The following is an 18,409-nucleotide window of genomic DNA, read 5'->3' as shown; positions in this document are numbered from 1 at the left end:
AGGTATAAATGTGAAGCATCCGGTTGGCGTTCCCACTCACTACCAAATATGGTGGTGAGCGGAAGCCTAGTGGCTGGAAGTGGGAGAAGATGGAGCGAAAAGGATTTTGGCCTACATTTTGCAATTTTTTTCATCGATGGAATATTTGATCTCAATACAGGTTTCTGTTTCCAAAACTAGAATATGTTACAAACAGAGAGGACTACGTTTTGTAGACTTTACCATTTACCAAAGTTTCAAAAACGTGCGTTGTTTAGGAGTGCAAGGGCGAATTTAGTTCTTGCACGCGCTCATTTCAGAGTAGGCGTTCCCTAACGTAAATATGCAAATACATGCTAGAACGAGCCAATAGACTGTCGTTAGCTCGTGCTAGGCTCTGTCCACATCTTGCTTGTTCTGCCCACTATGTTTACTTTGCAGTTGCCACCACAACATATTTTCTGTGACTTAAATTCAATTTCTGTGGTACAGTTGATAACCATGGCTATGAACACTAAGAAACCAACCTTACTGAAGCACATCACATATTATTCCAATCACTCTCGATTGGCCTCGGCCTACTCACAGGGATCCTCTCAGGAGCCTCACATAGCCCTCTACTACTCAAATCAAATCTTATTGGTCACATGCGCCAAATAGAAAATGTGTATACTTTAGAGTGAATTGCTTACTTACGAGCCCATTCCCAACAATGCAGGGTTAAAAACGTAAGACAAATATTTGCTAAATAAAAAAGGAAATAGTAACACAATAAAAACAATAATGAGGCTATATACAAGGAGTACCAGTACTGAGTCACTGTGCAGGGGTACCAGGTAGTTGAGGTATTAATGAGGCTATAAGGACTAGCAGTACTGAGTCAATGTGCAGGGGTGCCAGGTAGTTGAGGTAATGCAATAGGGGTAAAAGTGACTAGTCAATCAGGATAAACAGAGTAGCTGCAGCATATTTGAAGAGTATGAAAGTGTGTCTGTGTGGGGCGCCCAAGTGTGTGTGTGTGTGTGTTGACGTGAGTATGTGAGTAGGGTCTAGTGAGAATTCTGTTGATAAATAATAATAAAGGGGGTAGATGAACAGTGCCTTCGGAAAGTATTCAGACCCCTTGACTTTTTCCACATTTTGTTACTTTACAGACGTATTCTAAAATTGATTAAATTATTTTTTCCCCCTCTTCAATCGACACACAATACCACATAATGACAAAGTGAAAACAGGTTTTTAGAAATTTTTGCAAATGTATTAAAAACAAACAGAAATACCTTATTTACATAAGTATTCAGACCCTTTACTATGAAACTCAAAATTGAGCTCAGGTGCATCCCGTTTCCATTGATCATCCTTGAGAGTCCACCTGTGGTAAATTCAATTGATTGGACATGGTTTGGAAAGGCACACACCTGTCTATATAAAAGGTCCCACAGTTGACAGTGCATGTCAGAGCAAAAACCAAGCCATGAGGTCGAAGGAATTGTCAGCAGAGCTCCGAGACAGGATTGTGTTGAGGCACAGATCTGGGGAAGGGTACCAAAAAATGTCTGCAGCATTGAAGGTCCCCAAGAACACAGTGGCCTCCATCATTCTTAAATGGAAGAAGTTTGGAAAAACCAAGACTCTTCCTAGAGCTGGCTGCCCGGCCAAACTAACCAATCGGGGAAGAAGGGCTTTGGTCAGGGAGGTGACCATGAACCCGATGGTCACTCTGACAGAGCTTCAGAATTCCTCTGTGGAAATTGAGAACCTTCCAGAAGGACAACCATCTCTGCAGCACTGCACCAATCAGGCCTTTATGGTAGAGTGGCCAGATGGAAGCCACTCCTCAGTAAAAGGCACATGACAGCCCGCTTGGAGTTTGCTAAAAGGCACCTAAAGGACTCTCAGACCATGAGGAACAAGATTCTCTGGTCTGATGAAACCAAGATTGAACTCTTTGCCCTGAATGCTAAGCGTCACGTCTGGAGGAAACCTGGCACCATCCCTATGGTAAAGCATGGTGGTGGCAGCATCATGCTGTGGGGCTGTTTTTCAGCGGCAGGGAGTGGGAGACTAGTCAGGATCGAGGGAAAGATGAACGGAGCAAAGTACAGAGAGATCCTTGATGAAAACCTGCTCCAGAGCGCTCAGGACCTCACACTGGGGCGAAGGTTCACCTTCCAACAGGACAACAACCCTACGCACACAGCCAAGACAACGCAGGAGACAAGTCTCAATGTCCTCGAGTGGCCAGAGCCCGGACTTGAACCCGATCTAACATCTCTGGAGAGACCTGAAAATAGCTGTGCAGCGACGATCCCCATCCAACCTGACAGAGCTTGAGAAGATCTGCAGAGAAGAATGGGAGAAACTCCCCAAATACAAGTGTGCCAAGCTTGTAGCGTCATACCCAAGAAGACTCAAGTCTATATTCGCTGCCGAAGGTGCTTCAACAAAGCACTGAGTAAAGGGTCTGAATACTTATTTTTAATAAATTTGCAAAAATGTAAAAAAAAAAACTGTTTTTGCTTTGTCATTATGGGGTATTATGTGTAGATTGATGAGGACAAAAAACAATTTAATCAATTTTAGAATAAGGCTGTAACGTAACACAATGTGGAAAAAGTCAAGGGGTCTGAATGCTTTCCAAATGCACTGTAAATAGTCTGGGTAGCTACTTGATTAACTGTTCAGCAGTCTTATGGCTTGGGGGTAGAAGCTGTTCAGGAGCCTTTTGGTCCCAGACTTGGCGCTCCGGTACCGCTTGCCGTGCGGTAGCAGAGGGAACAGTCTATGACTTGGGTGGCTGGAGTCTTGACAATTTTTAAGGCCTTCCTCTGACACCGCCTGGTATAGAAGTCCTGGATGGCAGGAAACTTTGGCCCTAATGATGTACTGGGCAGTATGCATTACCCTCTGTAGCACCTTGCGGTTGGATGCCGAGCAGTTGCCATACCAAGCGGGGATGCAGCCTGTCAAGATGCTCTCAATGGTGCAGCTGTATAACTTTTTGAGGATCTGAGGGCCCATGACAAATATTTTCAGCCTCCTGAGGGGGAAGGGGCGTTGTGCCCTCTTCACGACTGTGTTTGTGCGTTTGGACCATGATAGGTCCTTACTGATGTGGACACTGAGGAACTTGACGCTCTTGACCCGCTCCACTACAGCCCTGTTGATGAATTCGTCCCTTAGTTTCCTGTAGTCCACGATAAGCTCCTTTGTCTTGGCCACGTTGAGGGAGAGGTTGTTGTCCTGGCATCACACTGCCAGGTCTCTGACCTCTCTATAGGCTGTCGCATCATTGTCGGTGATCAGGCCTACCACCGTCGTGTCATCTGCAAACTTAAATGATGGTTTTGGAGTCATGCGCGGCCACCCAGCCGTGGGTGAACAGAGTACAGGAGGGGATTGAGCACACACCCCTGACGAGCTCCCGTGTTGTGGGTCAGCGTGGCGGATGTGTTGTTGCCTACCATTGCCACCTGGGGGAGGCCTGTCAGGACGTCCAGAATCCAGTTGCAGAGGGAGGTGTTCAGTCCCAGGGTCCTTAACTTAGTGATGAGCTTGGAGGGCACTATGGTGTTGAACCCTGAGCTGTAGTCAATGAACAGCATTCTCACGTAGGTGTTCCTTTTGTCTAGGTGGGAAAGGTTTATCAGCTTCTTGATCTGCCATACCTGTCAGGTGGATGGATTATCTTGGCAAAGGAGAAATGCTCACTAATAGGGATGTAAACAAATTTGTGCACAAAATGAGAGAAATAATATTTTTGTGTATGTCAAATTTCTGGGATCTTTTATTTCAGCTCATGAAACATGGGACCAATACTTTACAAGTTGCGTTTATATTGTTGTTCATGGATATTATTATGTAAAGTATAATTTATTATAGTTTTACGAGCATTTTAATCAATTTTGGAAATAAATAATTTACATAAATAAAATATCAAATTAAAGTGATAAGCAGACGTTGTTCAGAAGATAATGGATTGAATTTATTGATCAATTGAATACATGAATACACACCTACTATTGTTGAAACATTATTCTACATAATGACATTTAATAATAATAGTATCATGAGTATATGAAATAAGATACAATTATTAACACACAGGTTCACTATGACATTTTCTATGATAACATGTATCAATTTAGATCACAAATGTGTGATATTACACAGACACAGGGGAGACCTGATCCTAGATCAGAGCTGCATATTATGCTCCTCAGAGGTTACCATGGTGATCAGACTAAGTCAACTGTTTAAGAATGGGAGATGGATATGACTGATTTACTAGATGTTTTCTATTGATCCTTTATTTAGGGATCTGGAACTGGTGTTGGATAGGAGGGAGATCAAATACGGCACATTTCTGTTTTCTGGTGTTTTTTCATTGGCCCTAAATGAGAAAAGCACTTTCCACATTGACAGACATAAGGTTTCTCTCCAGTGTGTGTTCGCTGGTGTGAATTAAGATGTCCTGATAGAGCAAAGCTCTTCCCACATAGACAGACATAAGGTTTCTCTCCAGTGTGTGTTCGCTGGTGTGAATTCAGGGTCCCTGATTGACTGAAGCTTTTCCCACATTGATCACAGCTATAGGGCTTCTCTCCAGTGTGTGTTCGCTGGTGTGTAGTCAGGCTGTCAGTTAGAGCAAAGCTCTTCCCACACTGATCACAGCTATAAGGCTTCTCTCCCGTGTGTGTTCGCAGGTGTCTATTCAGGTGTTCTGATAGAGCAAAGGTCTTCCCACACTGATCACAGCTGTAAGGCTTCTCTCCAGTGTGTGTTCGTTGGTGTCTGGTTAGGGAGGAAGCTCGAGCAAAGCTCTTCCCACACTGATGACAGCTATAAGGCTTCTCTCCAGTGTGTGTTCGCTGGTGTCTATTCAGGGTGGAAGCTAGAGCAAAGCTCTTTCCACATAGACAAACATAAGTTCTCTCTCCAGTGTGTGTTCGATGGTGTCTCGTCAGGGAGGAAGCTCGAGCACAGCTCTTCCCACAATGATAACAGCTATAAGGTTTTTCTCCAGAGTGTGTTCGCTGGTGTGTAGTCAGGGTGGAAGCTAGAGCAAAGCTCCTCCCACACTGGTGACAGCTATAAGGCTTCACTCCAGTGTGTGTTATCTGGTGTGTAGTCAGCTCTCCTGACCGAGCAAAGCATTGCCCACACTGATCACAGCTATAAGGTTTCTCTCCAGTGTGTATGCGCTGGTGTATAGTTAGTTTTTCTGATACAGCAAAGCTCTTTCCACACTGTTCACAGCTATAAGGCTTCTCTCCAGTGTGTACACGCTGGTGTATGGTTAGAGCTCCCGAGTTAACAAAGCCTTTCCCACAATCAAGGCAGGGGTAAGGCTTCTCCCCTGTATGAATTCTCAGATGGAATTTTAAGGTGTGAGAAGCAGTGAAACTCTTTCCACACTGTGAGCATCTGTAAGGTTTCTCTCCTGTATGGCTTCTTCTGTGTACTTTAAGACCCCCTGGACAAGTGAAACTCTTCCCACACTGAGAGCAGCTGTACGGTTTCTCTCCTGTATGGATTCTCAGATGAGATTTTAAGGCGTTAGATGCAGCAAAAGTCTTTCCACACTGAGAGCAGCAGTACGGTTTCTCTCCTGTATGGATTCTTAGATGGGACTTTAAGGTATTAGATGCAGCAAAAGTCTTCCCGCACTGAGGGCAGCGGTATGGTTTCTCTCCTGTGGGAATCCGCTGGTGAATTAAGGACCTTCGTGTAGTGAAACTCTTCCCAAAGTCAGAGCAGCAGTGGTGAGGTTTCTTCCCTGTACGTCTCTGCTGGTGTTTCTTGGGGTGTTCTGATCGGGAGAGACTCTTCTCTGTCTCGTCAGCATGATGTTGTTGAGGCTCTCCAGATGATAAGTCCCTCCCACTGAGAGAACGACGGTTAGGGGTGTCCCCTGTGAAACAAAGACATTGAATAACTAGTTTTTGGAAATGTGGGTCCATAAACAAATATTATCATCAATATCCAGTATATTTTTTATCAATCAATTAACAGAAGTTGCAGGAACAGATTGTAGTCTTATCCACACACACCATTGTTCTTACTTGATGAAATAAAATCTCCATCTCCCTCCTCATGTCCTTCTCTCACAGTTCCACTCTGCCCTGATGTTTTCCTGCAGTCGACCAGCCAAACAGACACCCTCTTCAGACCCAGCAGTAAGGCGCTACCGGGAGAGTTGTGACCAGGGGACTCCGGCAGGGTGGAGGGGGACGGGCTAGCTCTGTCCTGGTGACCACAGGAAGTATTGTACATAGAATATAATTAGATCACTTTGGCACATTTTTCAAACAGAAGTGGTACAGTGGGGAAAAAAAGTATTTAGTCAGCCACCAATTGTGCAAGTTCTCCCACTTAAAAAGATGAGAGAGACCTGTAATTTTCATCATAGGTACACGTCAACTATGACAGAAAAATTGAGAAGAAAAAAATCCTGAAAATCCCATTGTAGGATTTTTAATGAATTTATTTGCAAATTATGGTGGAAAATAAGTATTTGGTCACCTACAAACAAGCAAGATTTCTGGCTCTCACAGACCTGTAACTTCTTCTTTAAGAGGCTCCTCTGTCCTCCACTCGTTACCTGTATTAATGGCACCTGTTTGAACTTGTTATCAGTATAAAAGACACTTGTCCACAACCTCAAACAGTCACACTCCAAACTCCACTATGGCCAAGACCAAAGAGCTGTCAAAGGACACCATAAACACAATTGTAGACCTGCACCAGGCTGAGAAGACTGAATCTGCAATAGGTAAGCAGCTTGGTTTGAAGAAATCAACTGTGGGAGCAATTATTAGGAAATGGAAGACATACAAGACCACTGATAATCTCCCTCGATCTGGGGCTCCACGCAAGATCTCACCCCGTGGGGTCAAAATGATCACAAGAACGGTGAGCAAAAATCCCAGAACCACACGGGGGGACCTAGTGAATGACCTGCAGAGAGCTAGGACCAAAGTAACAAAGCCTACCATCAGTAACACACTACGCCGCCAGGGACTCAAATCCTGCAGTGCCAGACGTGTCCCCCTGCTTAAGACAGTACATGTCCAGGCCCGTCTGAAGTTTGCTAGAGTGCATTTGGATGATCCAGAAGAGGATTGGGAGAATGTCATATGGTCAGATGAAACCAAAATAGAACTTTTTGGTAAAAACTCAACTTGTCGTGTTTGGAGGACAAAGAATGCTGAGTTGCATCCAAAGAACACCATACCTACTGTGAAGCATGGGGGTGGAAACATCATGCTTTGGGGCTGTTTTTCTGCAAAGGGACCAGGACGACTGATCCGTGTAAAGGAAAGAATGAATGGGGCCATGTATCGTGAGATTTTGAGTGAAAACCTCCTTCCATCAGCAAGGGCATTGAAGATGAAACGTGGCTGGGTCTTTCAGCATGACAATGATCTCAAACACACAGCCCGGGCAACGAAGGAGTGGCTTCGTAAGTAGCATTTCAAGGTCCTGGAGTGGCCTAGCCAGTCTCCAGATCTCAACCCCATAGAAAATCTTTGGAGGGAGTTGAAAGTCCATGTTGCCCAGCGACAGCCCCAAAACATCACTGCTCTAGAGGAGATCTGCATGGAGGAATGGGCCAACATACCAGCAACAGTGTGTGAAAACCTTGTGAAGACTTATAGAAAACGTTTGACCTGTGTCATTGCCAACAAAGGGTATATAACAAAGTATTGAGAAACTTTTGTTATTGACCAAATACTTATTTTCCACCATAATTTGCAAATAAATTCATAAAAAATCCTACAATGTGATTTTCTGGATTTTGTTTTCTCATTTTGTCTGTCATAGTTGACATGTACCTATGATGAAAATTACAGGCCTCTCTCATCTTTTTAAGTGGGAGAACTTGCACAATTGGTGGCTGACTAAATACTTTTTCCCCCCACTGTATATATTTTTTTACTCTTAGTACAAATGTCAAAACCTATAACACTTGTAATGTCTTATGTTCAGAACCTTTCATTGAGCATTCATTTGAGTTGAACACATCTTTCACCCCTGAGTGAATCTTGATTAACCCAGAACTAAAGTCTCACGTAATTGGTCAGCCGCTCGATTAACTTCTGGGTTCATACGTGGAGAGATTAAGAGATTCTAGAACAAGGAGCAGAACCGGAATGAGGAGCTCCTCCCTCTTTCAAGATACGGGCCGAATGTCCCCTCCCCTTCCAAACTGTGAAAGATGGAAAAGGAAAGAAATAGCCTCTCCTTCCACTGCCGGGACTTGAGGTAGGCCTATACAAACCGTCTAATACATCTTTAGGCAGGAATTAAGAAACATTAGTAAACTAAAAACATTCAAAAAGAGTCATAAGAACAGAATAGCATATTGTGAGTTTAAAGGTAGACTCAGCAATATGACGTAGGCTATATGCACAAAGTAAACAGCATAGTGAGTCAATTTCCGCAATAACCAAGAGCGTTGAAGCGCGAGGCTAAACTTCTCCACTGTTTTGGTCCAGTGGCTACCATGCTGGAACAGCGTGAAGTGTACCCTTGCACATTCACAGATACTGTGTGTGACTGAGTGAGAGTGAAGTCTTGCATCTCGCTCATTGCAATGTCTGCAGTGCTGCTTGTGGCATCATTTAGCTGAGTCTGCCTTTAAAGTAGCCTATTTTACAGTCACTATGCAATTTAGTAGACAAGACACTCCTATATTCATGTGCCCTCACAGTCAAGACATCTATAAAAAAAAAAAAAGTGAGAAGGAGGTATTGATAAAAAAAAAATATATATATATTCACATGAGTGCCACAATGCCTACTCCACCCAGGCACTACCAAGGTTTTACAGCCCACAGCTTTGACCTACTACAGTAGCTTCGATGGTCTATTGTACTTCCAACTATGTGTATGCAGGTTGCTTAGGATTCAAACCTCGTGAATTTCCTTTCTTTTTCAGCTTCAGACCAATCCCTACTTCTCACTTACAACTTAGTTTTTTGTATAGAAATTCCCTGCTTTTTACACTGGAAGGTGATTTTCTTTTAAAAAGGTGCATTATACAACATTTCATTACATTAACCAAGTCTGCCATTGGCAGTGCTACTGTAAACTTTAATTTGGCCTCTGCCAAAAAGTTTACAGTAGCACAGGTGGTATGCTTGCATAACTGCCAGGGTTTCTGGTTTAAACCCTGGTCTGCTGGCTGTTGCCCTATAATAGCTCAAATCAGTTTTGAACTAACTATTAAAGTATGTTTAGAATTGACCATGGAAAGTCATAAGTAATTGTCTGCACCATTCAGACGGTGAATAGCTCAATTGATTGTGACAGTCTTACATTGTAAAATACGACTCAATTCTCATTGAAAGCTAAGTAAAGGAAAATGGTTGTCATTGAATTAAAGGTTGAATACTTGAAGGTCATATAACTCAGCCATAGAAACTAAACAAAGATATCCCCATATACAATAGTCTTTCTTGTGCCTTTTACAGCTTGTTTCTAGCCTAAAGTGTTGCAGTTATGCATCCTATACCTTTATATAATTAGGGTTTGGCTAGTCCAGCATCCAGATCCTGTTATAATGTAAATACAAATGGCAGAGTTGTTAGTTTGGAACTGTTGATCAGCACAGATTTTGATTAAAATGTCAAGACAGGAGAAGGAGCATACTGGAATGTATTCTGGATGTTCAAAACTGGTGAGTTTTTCTTGATGCTAGCAAGCATGCATTTGCACACTGCAGTGCACAACGTGCTGTTTACATGTGCATTTGTTTTCTCAGCTACAGTTTGAGTTGTGTTCTGTCTGACAGTGAAATATGGCTAGCTCTTACCATAGCTTGGACAATTTGCCAAAGTTTGGTGTAGGTTTTGAACTTATGTAGCTCGCTAGCTAGCTATGTTTTGTGGAAAAATGTACGACCGGCATTTGGACGTGAACTAGCTACAGTGAGGGAAAAAGTATTTGATCCCCTGCTGATTTTGTACGTTTGTCCACTGACAAAGAAATGATCAGTCTATACTGTTAATGGTAGGTTTATTTGAACAGTGAGAGACAGAATAACAACAACAAAATCCAGAAAAACCATGTCAAAAATGTTATAAATGTATTTACATTTTAATGAGGGAAATGAGTATTTGACCCCTTCTCAATCAGAAAGATTTCTGGCTCCCAGGTGTCTTTTATAAATGTAACGAGCTGAGATTAGGAGCATACTCTTAAAGGGAGTGCTCCTAATCTCAGCTTGTTACCTGTATAAAAGACACATGTCCACAGAAGCAATCAATCAATCAGATTCCAAACTCTCCACCATGGCCAAGACCAAAGAGCTCTCCAAGGATGTCAGGGACAAGATTGTAGACCTACACAAGGCTGGAATGGGCTACAAGACCATCGCCAAGCAGCTTGGTGAGAAGGTGACAACAGTTGGTGCGATTATTCGCAAATGGAAGAAACACAAAAGAACTGTCAATCTCCCTCGGCCTGGGGCTCCATGCAAGATCTCAACTCGTGGAGTTGCAATGATCATGAGAACGGTGAGGAATCAGCCCAGACCTACACGGGAGGATCTTGTCAATGATCTCAAGGCAGCTGGGACCATAGTCACCAAGAAAACAATTGGTAACACACTACGCCGTGAAGGACTTAAATCCTGCAGCGCCCGCAAGGTCCCCCTGCTCAAGAAAGCGCATACATACCCGTCTGAAGTTTGCCAATGAACATCTGAATGATTCAGTGGAGAACTGGTGAAAATGTTCTGGTCAGATGAGACCAAAATGGAGCTCTTTGGCATCAACTCAACTCGCTGTGTTTGGAGGGGGAGGAGGAATGCTGCCTATGACCCCAAGAACACCATCCCCACCGTCAAACATGGAGGTGGAAACATTATGCTTTGGGGGTGTTTTTCTGCTAAGGGGACAGGACAACTTCACCGCATCAAAGGGACGATGGACGGGGCCATGTACCGTCAGATCTTGGGTGAGAACCTCCTTCCCTCAGCCAGGGCATTGAAAATGGGTCGTGGATGGGTATTCCAGCATGACAATGACCCAAAACACACGGCCAAGGCAACAAAGGAGTGGCTCAAGAAGAAGCACATTAAGGTCCTGGAGTGGCCTAGCCAGTCTCCAGACCTTAATCCCATAGAAAATCTGTGGAGGGAGCTGAAGGTTCGAGTTGCCAAACGTCAGCCTCGAAACCTTAATGACTTGGAGAAGATCTGCAAAGAGGAGTGGGACAAAATCCCTCCTGAGATGTGTGCAAACCTGGTGGCCAACTACAAGAAACGTCTGATCTCTGTGATTGCCAACAAGGGTTTTGCCACCAAGTACTAAGTCATGTTTTGCAGAGGGGTCAAATACTTATTTCCCTCATTAAAATGCAAATCAATTCATAACATTTTTGACATGCTTTTTTCTGGATTTTGTTGTTGTTATTCTGTCTCTCACTGTTCAAATAAACCTACCATTAAAATTATAGACTGATCATTTCTTTGTCAGTGGGCAAACGTACAAAATCAGCAGGGGATCAAATACTTTTTTCCCTCACTGTATCATTTGCTAGCTTATGTGTCGAGTTCAGATGTTGTCTGGCTCTAGCTAGCTAATGGCTGAAGTTATTTGTGTAACAAACCTTCCATAAACAAATATAGCTGGCTACCTTTCTTTACCTGTTCGTTAGCTAGCTAGCTAACTTTCAGCTGACTGGTGTTAGCTAGCTAGCTACAGAGGCTAGCTGCTGGACTTTGGACAAGCAAGCTTATGTTAGCTAATAGCCGCTGTATTGTTGCCGAGCAACTGAGTTGCTGACCCGCTTAGATAGAACTCTGAGATTTGGCAGAAAATATGTTAGCATTGTCAGAAATGCTACAAAATGGTAGCACATCGTTGGTTCTTAACGGACGCAAATGAATCAATATCACTATGAGGTGCCTTTGGTGTCCTCATCAGACTCACTCAGTCATCATGAAAATGTAGCAGAATAATGAAAGTCTGAGGTCTTATTATAAGTGGCCAAACATTTGCACACATATCAGTAGAATGATAAGTCTCTAAAAAAGTGTTTCCTTCATTTTATTAATTTTTTTTCATTGGATGTACGTGATTTTGGCATGTCCCACACACTGCTCTGCTAACTACAGTGTGTGTAATAAGTGGTTAAATGATACTAAATCCACATTTTTTTTACATGGCTTTACTGTCCACAATAAGTTATTTGATAAAACAAGTAATTTTGATCATGTATATTGTATTTTCATAATCATATTGAACATTTTGCATGTGTCCCTGAAATTGCTGTCCACCCTGTCATTATGGGGTAACTGCCCCTTTAAGAAACCCACTGATGTTTTCAGTGACATCACTACGAGCATTTTGTCTTTCTTCAATGAAGGCTGAAGCAGTGTCTAGTTGCAGAGTAAGTATTTACACTTATGTTTCATAATTTTCATCATATTATGTGTGTAGTTGGATGTTGTCAAGCTTAACATGTCCACTCTGTCATAGTGAAATATCAATTGATAGAAAAACCTATCAGAACTTTGAAATATATTTGTAAAACAGTACACAGTCAGCTTGCTAACTGTAGTATGTTGCTAAGTGAAGGTCCACCATGTGCTCATTAAATGCTAACATTAGCCAAAAATGTCCACCCTGTCATTGTCCACCCTGTCAGCAAGCCTTCCATGACAGGGGTGGACATGGTTCATGACAGGAAGGACATGTGCATAGTTTAGGCCACATACTGATAATGTTACACATATTACAACAGCTATTACACACATTTTATAACAGTACATGCTATACATAGTAAGAATGGACAATATGGACAATTTTTTTGCCGATATCGGTATCAGCAAACCTAGTTTGATAATGCAAGCCTAGTTTACCGGGACTGCCAATTAAAGTGTGTAAGGGAACATTTTGAATCGTCTTTTTCAAGGAATGAGATCAAAAGGAGCTGAGATAGCAAGGAGATATCAGGAACGTCGTGATGCTGACCCAGACAGAAGATGAAAGTACTTTGAGAAAGAACGGGTCAAATGGAAAAAAGACAGAGAGACTGGAAAGAAGAAGGGTGTCAATGAGCTCAGTGAGAGAGAGAAGAGGGCAAAAAGAAAGAAATGGAGAGAGGCAAAAAGTCAAGCCAGAGCCAGAAACAGGGCCAGTGCTTTGCTACAGTCAGAGACACCACCCAACTCCCCTGCTGAAACTCCTGAAAATCAGCATGAGCCAGGGCCCTCCAGGTTAGATCATTGGCTTAACACAGATTTCCAGGAGAGGCTTCTCCATTTTAGGAGCCATGTCTTCAACATTAAATGGCAGTTTGATGCCTACAGGGAGCTCAGGAGGAGTCGGAAGCACAATGAGTCCCTCTTGCATATAGATTTTAGCGAAAATTACTCATGTAAGTACAGCGAAGAAATACAATCTGTGCATTTTGGAGGCTCACACAAGCAGGCCAGTCTGCACACTGGAGTGCTCTACACCACTGGTGAACAAGCGCCACACACCTTCTGCTCCATATCACCCTCCAGAAGACACGACCCTGTGGCCATCTGGGCCCACCTTGATCCAGTTCTGAAGGTAGTGAGAGAACGACACCCTCAAGTCAGCACACTTCATTTTTTCAGCGATGGGCCTGCAACGCAGTATCGACAAAAGGGAAATTTCTTCTACCTCTCAACGGAACCCTACAAGTATGGCTTCAAAGAAATAACGTGGAATTTCTTTGAGGCTAATCATGGGAAGGGGGCACCAGACGGTGTGGGTGGGGCCCTCAAGAGGTCAACAGACCGGATTGTAGCCCATGGAGGAGACATTCCTGATGCCCAGAGCTTGTATAACAAGCTGAAAAGCCTGGACACATCTGTCGAGCTGTTCTTCACCCCAGAGAGGGATATTGAATCAAAGCCTGAGGTACCTGCAATAGCTGCCATAAAAGGCACTATGAGAATCCACCAAGCTATCAGTCTGACACCCGGCCAAATGAAATACAGAGACATTTCATGTCTGTGTAAAAGGGAGGAAGGTGTTTTGGACTGCCCCTGCTTTAACCTTCAAGAGGTCACTCTAGCTAATGTTCCTGTTTCATCTGACAAGTCCCCAGCATGTGGAAAGACACCAGATAATCCTAGGAGAGCAGAAATGATTGAGGTAAAGCACATTGGAGAGTGGTGCGTCGTTAATTATGACAATGAAGCATACCCAGGTATCATCATGGATGCAGAAGGGCACAGTGTGAAAGTTAAGTGTATGCAACGCCATGGCATAAACAAGTTCAAATGGCCAAGTCTTCGGGGACGACATCTGTTGGTACCATGACTGGCAGGTACTTTGCCTAATACCAGAACCACAGGCTCTGAACAAGCGCTCTGTACAGATTGAAGTGTCTGCATGGAAGTATGTGGAACAGGAACTGCAGAACTGAGCCATGTCTCTGCAGAAAGGGAGAGACTGTTTGGAGATGCGTCCAAGTGATCTTTCTGTAATATTCTGTTTTTTCAAATCAACTGTTCTCCACTTAAAAAACATTTTTCTTCTTGTTCTACAGTTGAATGTTTGACTTTCACTTTCACTGAGTTTAACGCTAGAAGGCCACATTAATGTCTCATTTTGGGCATCTTTATTCAGTGGCTGCATGCAGGTAGAGTGGATCAAAAACAGTCTGTTCAACTTGTAATTTCCCCCTACATGGGAAAAGGCATTTTTTACATCATTTTCTTGCATTGTTCCTTGCATTTATGAGGCCATTCAATGACATTTCACAACGTGTCCACCCTGTCATGCCCAGGGTCCACCCTGTTATTTTCATGTTCTATGAAAATAAACAAATTATTTTCACAAGTTAGCAAAATCTTTTGTGTGATTCCTTTATAAACAAATGAGGGCCAAATAGTATTGTTTGAAAGTTTGACCAGATATCTTTTTTGTTAGATTTTATTTAGAAAAGAAAGTGCAACTCTCGCAGATTTTATAGAGAAACAAATAGTTTGCCATAATTTCATTATTATCCAAATACTTTTCCCATAAACTAAAATATATTGTTCAGAAAGTGACTAAATAGTTTTCTGAAAATGTACGTTTTATAATCACTATGTAATTACAATGTATTTATTCTGCTTTGAAATTGTCCATGACAGGGTGGACATATTTTGCTGTTTGCTTGTAAATTGTCTGCTTGCAGTTAATTTATAAAAAGTGTGGGAGCTTGACCAATATGCAGTTCTAACAGCATAACATATACTTAATACAATGAATATGAAGTTCAATGGAAAATCTCAGCTTTTTGGGGGGGAAATGGGGAAGTCTCAAAGGCACCTTATGGTGATATTGACCCAAATGTGCACATGAGAGCGATAAATTATAAATGTAATAACTATTGTTGCACCTACAAATTTAGTCAATTCAAACATTTTTAAGTCCAATGGTCACTTTATGGATGCTATAGTCTCATTTTAATCTGACGTCGAGAATTTGAGCTAGGTAGGCGCAGAAAATACTCTGAAAACTAAATTGCTAAAGACCCTGTTAGAAATCCGGTATATGGTTCTCCGTAACGGCTGGACAGCTCATGACGAGAGGTGGGGAGTGTATTGAGTATCTCCAATCAAGTTGATTTGCGAGTTTTGGTGTCATATTGGCTTAATATAATATAATATGCCATTTAGCTGACGCTTTTATCCAAAGCGACCTACAGTCATGCGTGCATACATTTTTGTGTATGGGTGGTCCCGGGGATCGAACTCACTACCCTGGCGTTACAAGCGCCATGCTCTACCAGCTGAGCTACAGAGGACCATGATGGTAGGGAGATTTTAATTTTACATTGAGCTTCAACTAATGCATACTCAGCGTGACTACAACCTTGATGGAATAAAACAATAAAATAGAAAATAATAATTTGTTCATGATTTGAAAAGGGGCTCATTCGCTGATTTTGAGTGTTGAAATAATTATTTCAGGGTTATAAACCTTAGAACCTATTATGTTCTATAACATAGACGTTCGGGTTAGGTTCTGCCTGAAATTTCACAATTATTTTTTTTCACCCCATGACAGACATCTGTTTGGTGAGTAGGTTTTTTGGGAGGTTGAATTTGTGCTATGTGTGCCCATGCAGTTCCTTGTACTTGACAGAAAGCAATATCAAATTGCTGTGGTGTCTGCTACTTATGTTGTAGACCGCTGCCTACCTGAACTTACATGATTGATGTGATTTTTGTTTCACTGTCCGGCTATTCTAAAGAAAAAGGTGTAGGCTAGGCGTAATTATTTCTCCATGATTCTGACTTTACCTGCTCGTTGCCCATTGCCTTGTATCAATCCCCTTACAAAAAAGATTGCAGTCAGATTGCAGTATAACTGCAGTTACAGTTATTCTGCAATTACTGCATCCAAAATACCAGTCGACAGTAGTCAGTGGTGGAAAAAGTACCCAATTCTCATACTTGAGTAAAAGTAAAGATACCTTACTAGAAAATTACTCAAGTAAAATTAACCCAGTAAAATACTACTTGAGTAAAAGTCTAAAAGTATTTGGTTTTAAATATACTGAAATATCGCAAACAAGACAGCATCATTTTCTTGTTTTTTTAGTTTACGGATAGCCAGGGGCATGCTCCAACACTCAGACGTCATTTACAAACGAAGCATGTGTTTAGTGAGTCAGATCAGGGCCAGTAGGGATGACCAGGGATTTTCTCTTGATAAATGTGTGAATTAGGCAATTTTCCTGTCATGCTAAGCATTCAGAATGTAACGAATACTTTCGGGTGTCAGGGAAAATGTATGGAGTAAAAAGTACATAATTTTCTTTAGGAATGTAGTTTAGTAAAAGTTGTCAAAAATATAAATAGTAAAGTAAAGTACATATACCCCAAAAAAACTACTTAAGTAGTACTTTAAAGTATTTGTACTAAAGTACTTTACACCACTGACTGTAGTTACTGCACTTTTACTGCAGCTGCAAAACTGCAATCTTTTTTTGTAAGGGTCTGTGTGCGATAGGCTAATAGGTTACTTTGCTGAAGGACAAAATATCCCAACAAGTTTTAATTACCGCCATGGTTTCTTTTGTCGAGTAGTTCAAATGGAACCATTGATGCGGAAGATCAAATATTATGAAAACTAGGCCAATACATTTGATACAGCACAGCAGAGCTATAGGCTACTGTTAGTTAACGAAATTCACCTTTTTATGCCACACAGCAGAGCTATATTGTTAAAAGTTAGCCAAACGTATCATTTTATACAGCACAGCAGAGCTATCCACTACTGTTAAAAGGCAACCAAACTTACCAGATCCATCAAGCAAGCTACTGTTTCTTCAGCGTTTCTTCACATGACAAGAAATGTGTAGGCAACAGTTATTCGCTATTCCTTTGTCATAGCGTTCAGATAAAGAATAGACCAGAGCAATCAAACATCTAATTAAATACCAGAAGACGATGTAAATTGTGACAAATAAACATCTCATGTAGGCTGATCTTACTTCAGAAAAATTATATATAAAGAGTTTAACTGATCTATAAAAGTCAAGTCAAGAAAACGTTCAACAACACCCTTTTTCACCCAAGAGCCACTTGGAACAACAACAACTTCTTCTTCGTCTTCTTCTTCTTCTTCTTCTTCTTCTTCTTCTTCTTCTTCAAGTTTTATTGGCGAATCGCAACCAATTTACAGGTACATACACTGCCACCTACTGTACTGGAGAGTGAGTCCGGTCACAACCCATCTATACCACTATATTCTCTTAACTAACCCTGAATTTCAAATAACATAAAATAATTCCATATAAACCTCACTATTCCCATCACCCCCACCCAAAATACCATCCACTCCCCATTCCCCTGTCAAACACAACTTTCTCTTGGAGAGTCTAACTATTTTTTTGGGCTGAGGCCCAGTGAGTGTAGCCTCATAAATACCAGACGGATTACCGCTGCGCTATCCATGCAGCGAACCAGTAAAACCCGATTTATGATCAATACGATGTCTGCAGTGGCCATACAGCATTTACAGCGATGCATTCTCTGCAGAAGTCAAGGCATTCATTCTTCTTGCTCTTCACAGAGCAGAGCATGTTGTGAAATAAGTTGTCTTCTTCTTCAAATCAAATTTTATTTGTCACAGACACATGTTTAGCAGATGTTATAGCGGGTGTAGCGAAATGCTTGTGCTTCTAGCTCCGACAGTGCAGTAATATCTAACAATCGGTGAGGTTTAATGGCGGTTGGCATCCATGTTGCATTACCGGCACCAAGTAGACTGGGGTATAAATCCTCACTATATATACTTAATAATATACTATATATTATATATATTAATAATACTTTACGGAAAAAAAGGAAAAAGGGGAAAGAATAAAACATTTACATATACACATATAATAACAACAATAGTTATTTGTTTAGATAGAGTCAAGGATACAGTGCATTCGGAAAG

At 41.8% G+C, this 18,409-nt stretch overlaps 1 protein-coding gene across 4 annotated transcripts in view; it reads right to left on the bottom strand.

The window, feature by feature from the left end:
- LOC123491240 (zinc finger protein 883-like) overlaps positions 1–17,567 on the bottom strand; it is a 34,869-nt gene extending 17,302 nt beyond the window's left edge. Inside the window, exons 1-3 of one of the 4 annotated variants that reach the window (XM_045221450.1) lie at positions 17,264–17,567; positions 6,033–6,228; positions 3,776–5,893 (exon numbers count right to left, since the gene is read on the bottom strand). In XM_045221450.1, the coding sequence (XP_045077385.1) occupies positions 4,329–5,893; positions 6,033–6,228; positions 17,264–17,272 (1,770 nt within the window). In that variant the 5' untranslated portion in view covers positions 17,273–17,567 and the 3' untranslated portion in view covers positions 3,776–4,328. Of the gene's footprint in view, positions 1–3,775; positions 5,894–6,032; positions 6,358–17,263 lie in introns of those variants that run through there. The other 3 variants (XM_045221448.1, XM_045221449.1, XM_045221452.1) reach the window with 3 other exon arrangements.
- Positions 17,568–18,409: the final 842 nt, after the last annotated feature.

Source organism: Coregonus clupeaformis, chromosome 7, assembly GCF_020615455.1.
Source record: "Coregonus clupeaformis isolate EN_2021a chromosome 7, ASM2061545v1, whole genome shotgun sequence".
Classification (NCBI taxonomy): domain Eukaryota; kingdom Metazoa; phylum Chordata; class Actinopteri; order Salmoniformes; family Salmonidae; genus Coregonus; species Coregonus clupeaformis.
Note: the sequence above shows the minus strand (reverse complement) of the source record. Positions and strands in the feature narration are given on the sequence as shown.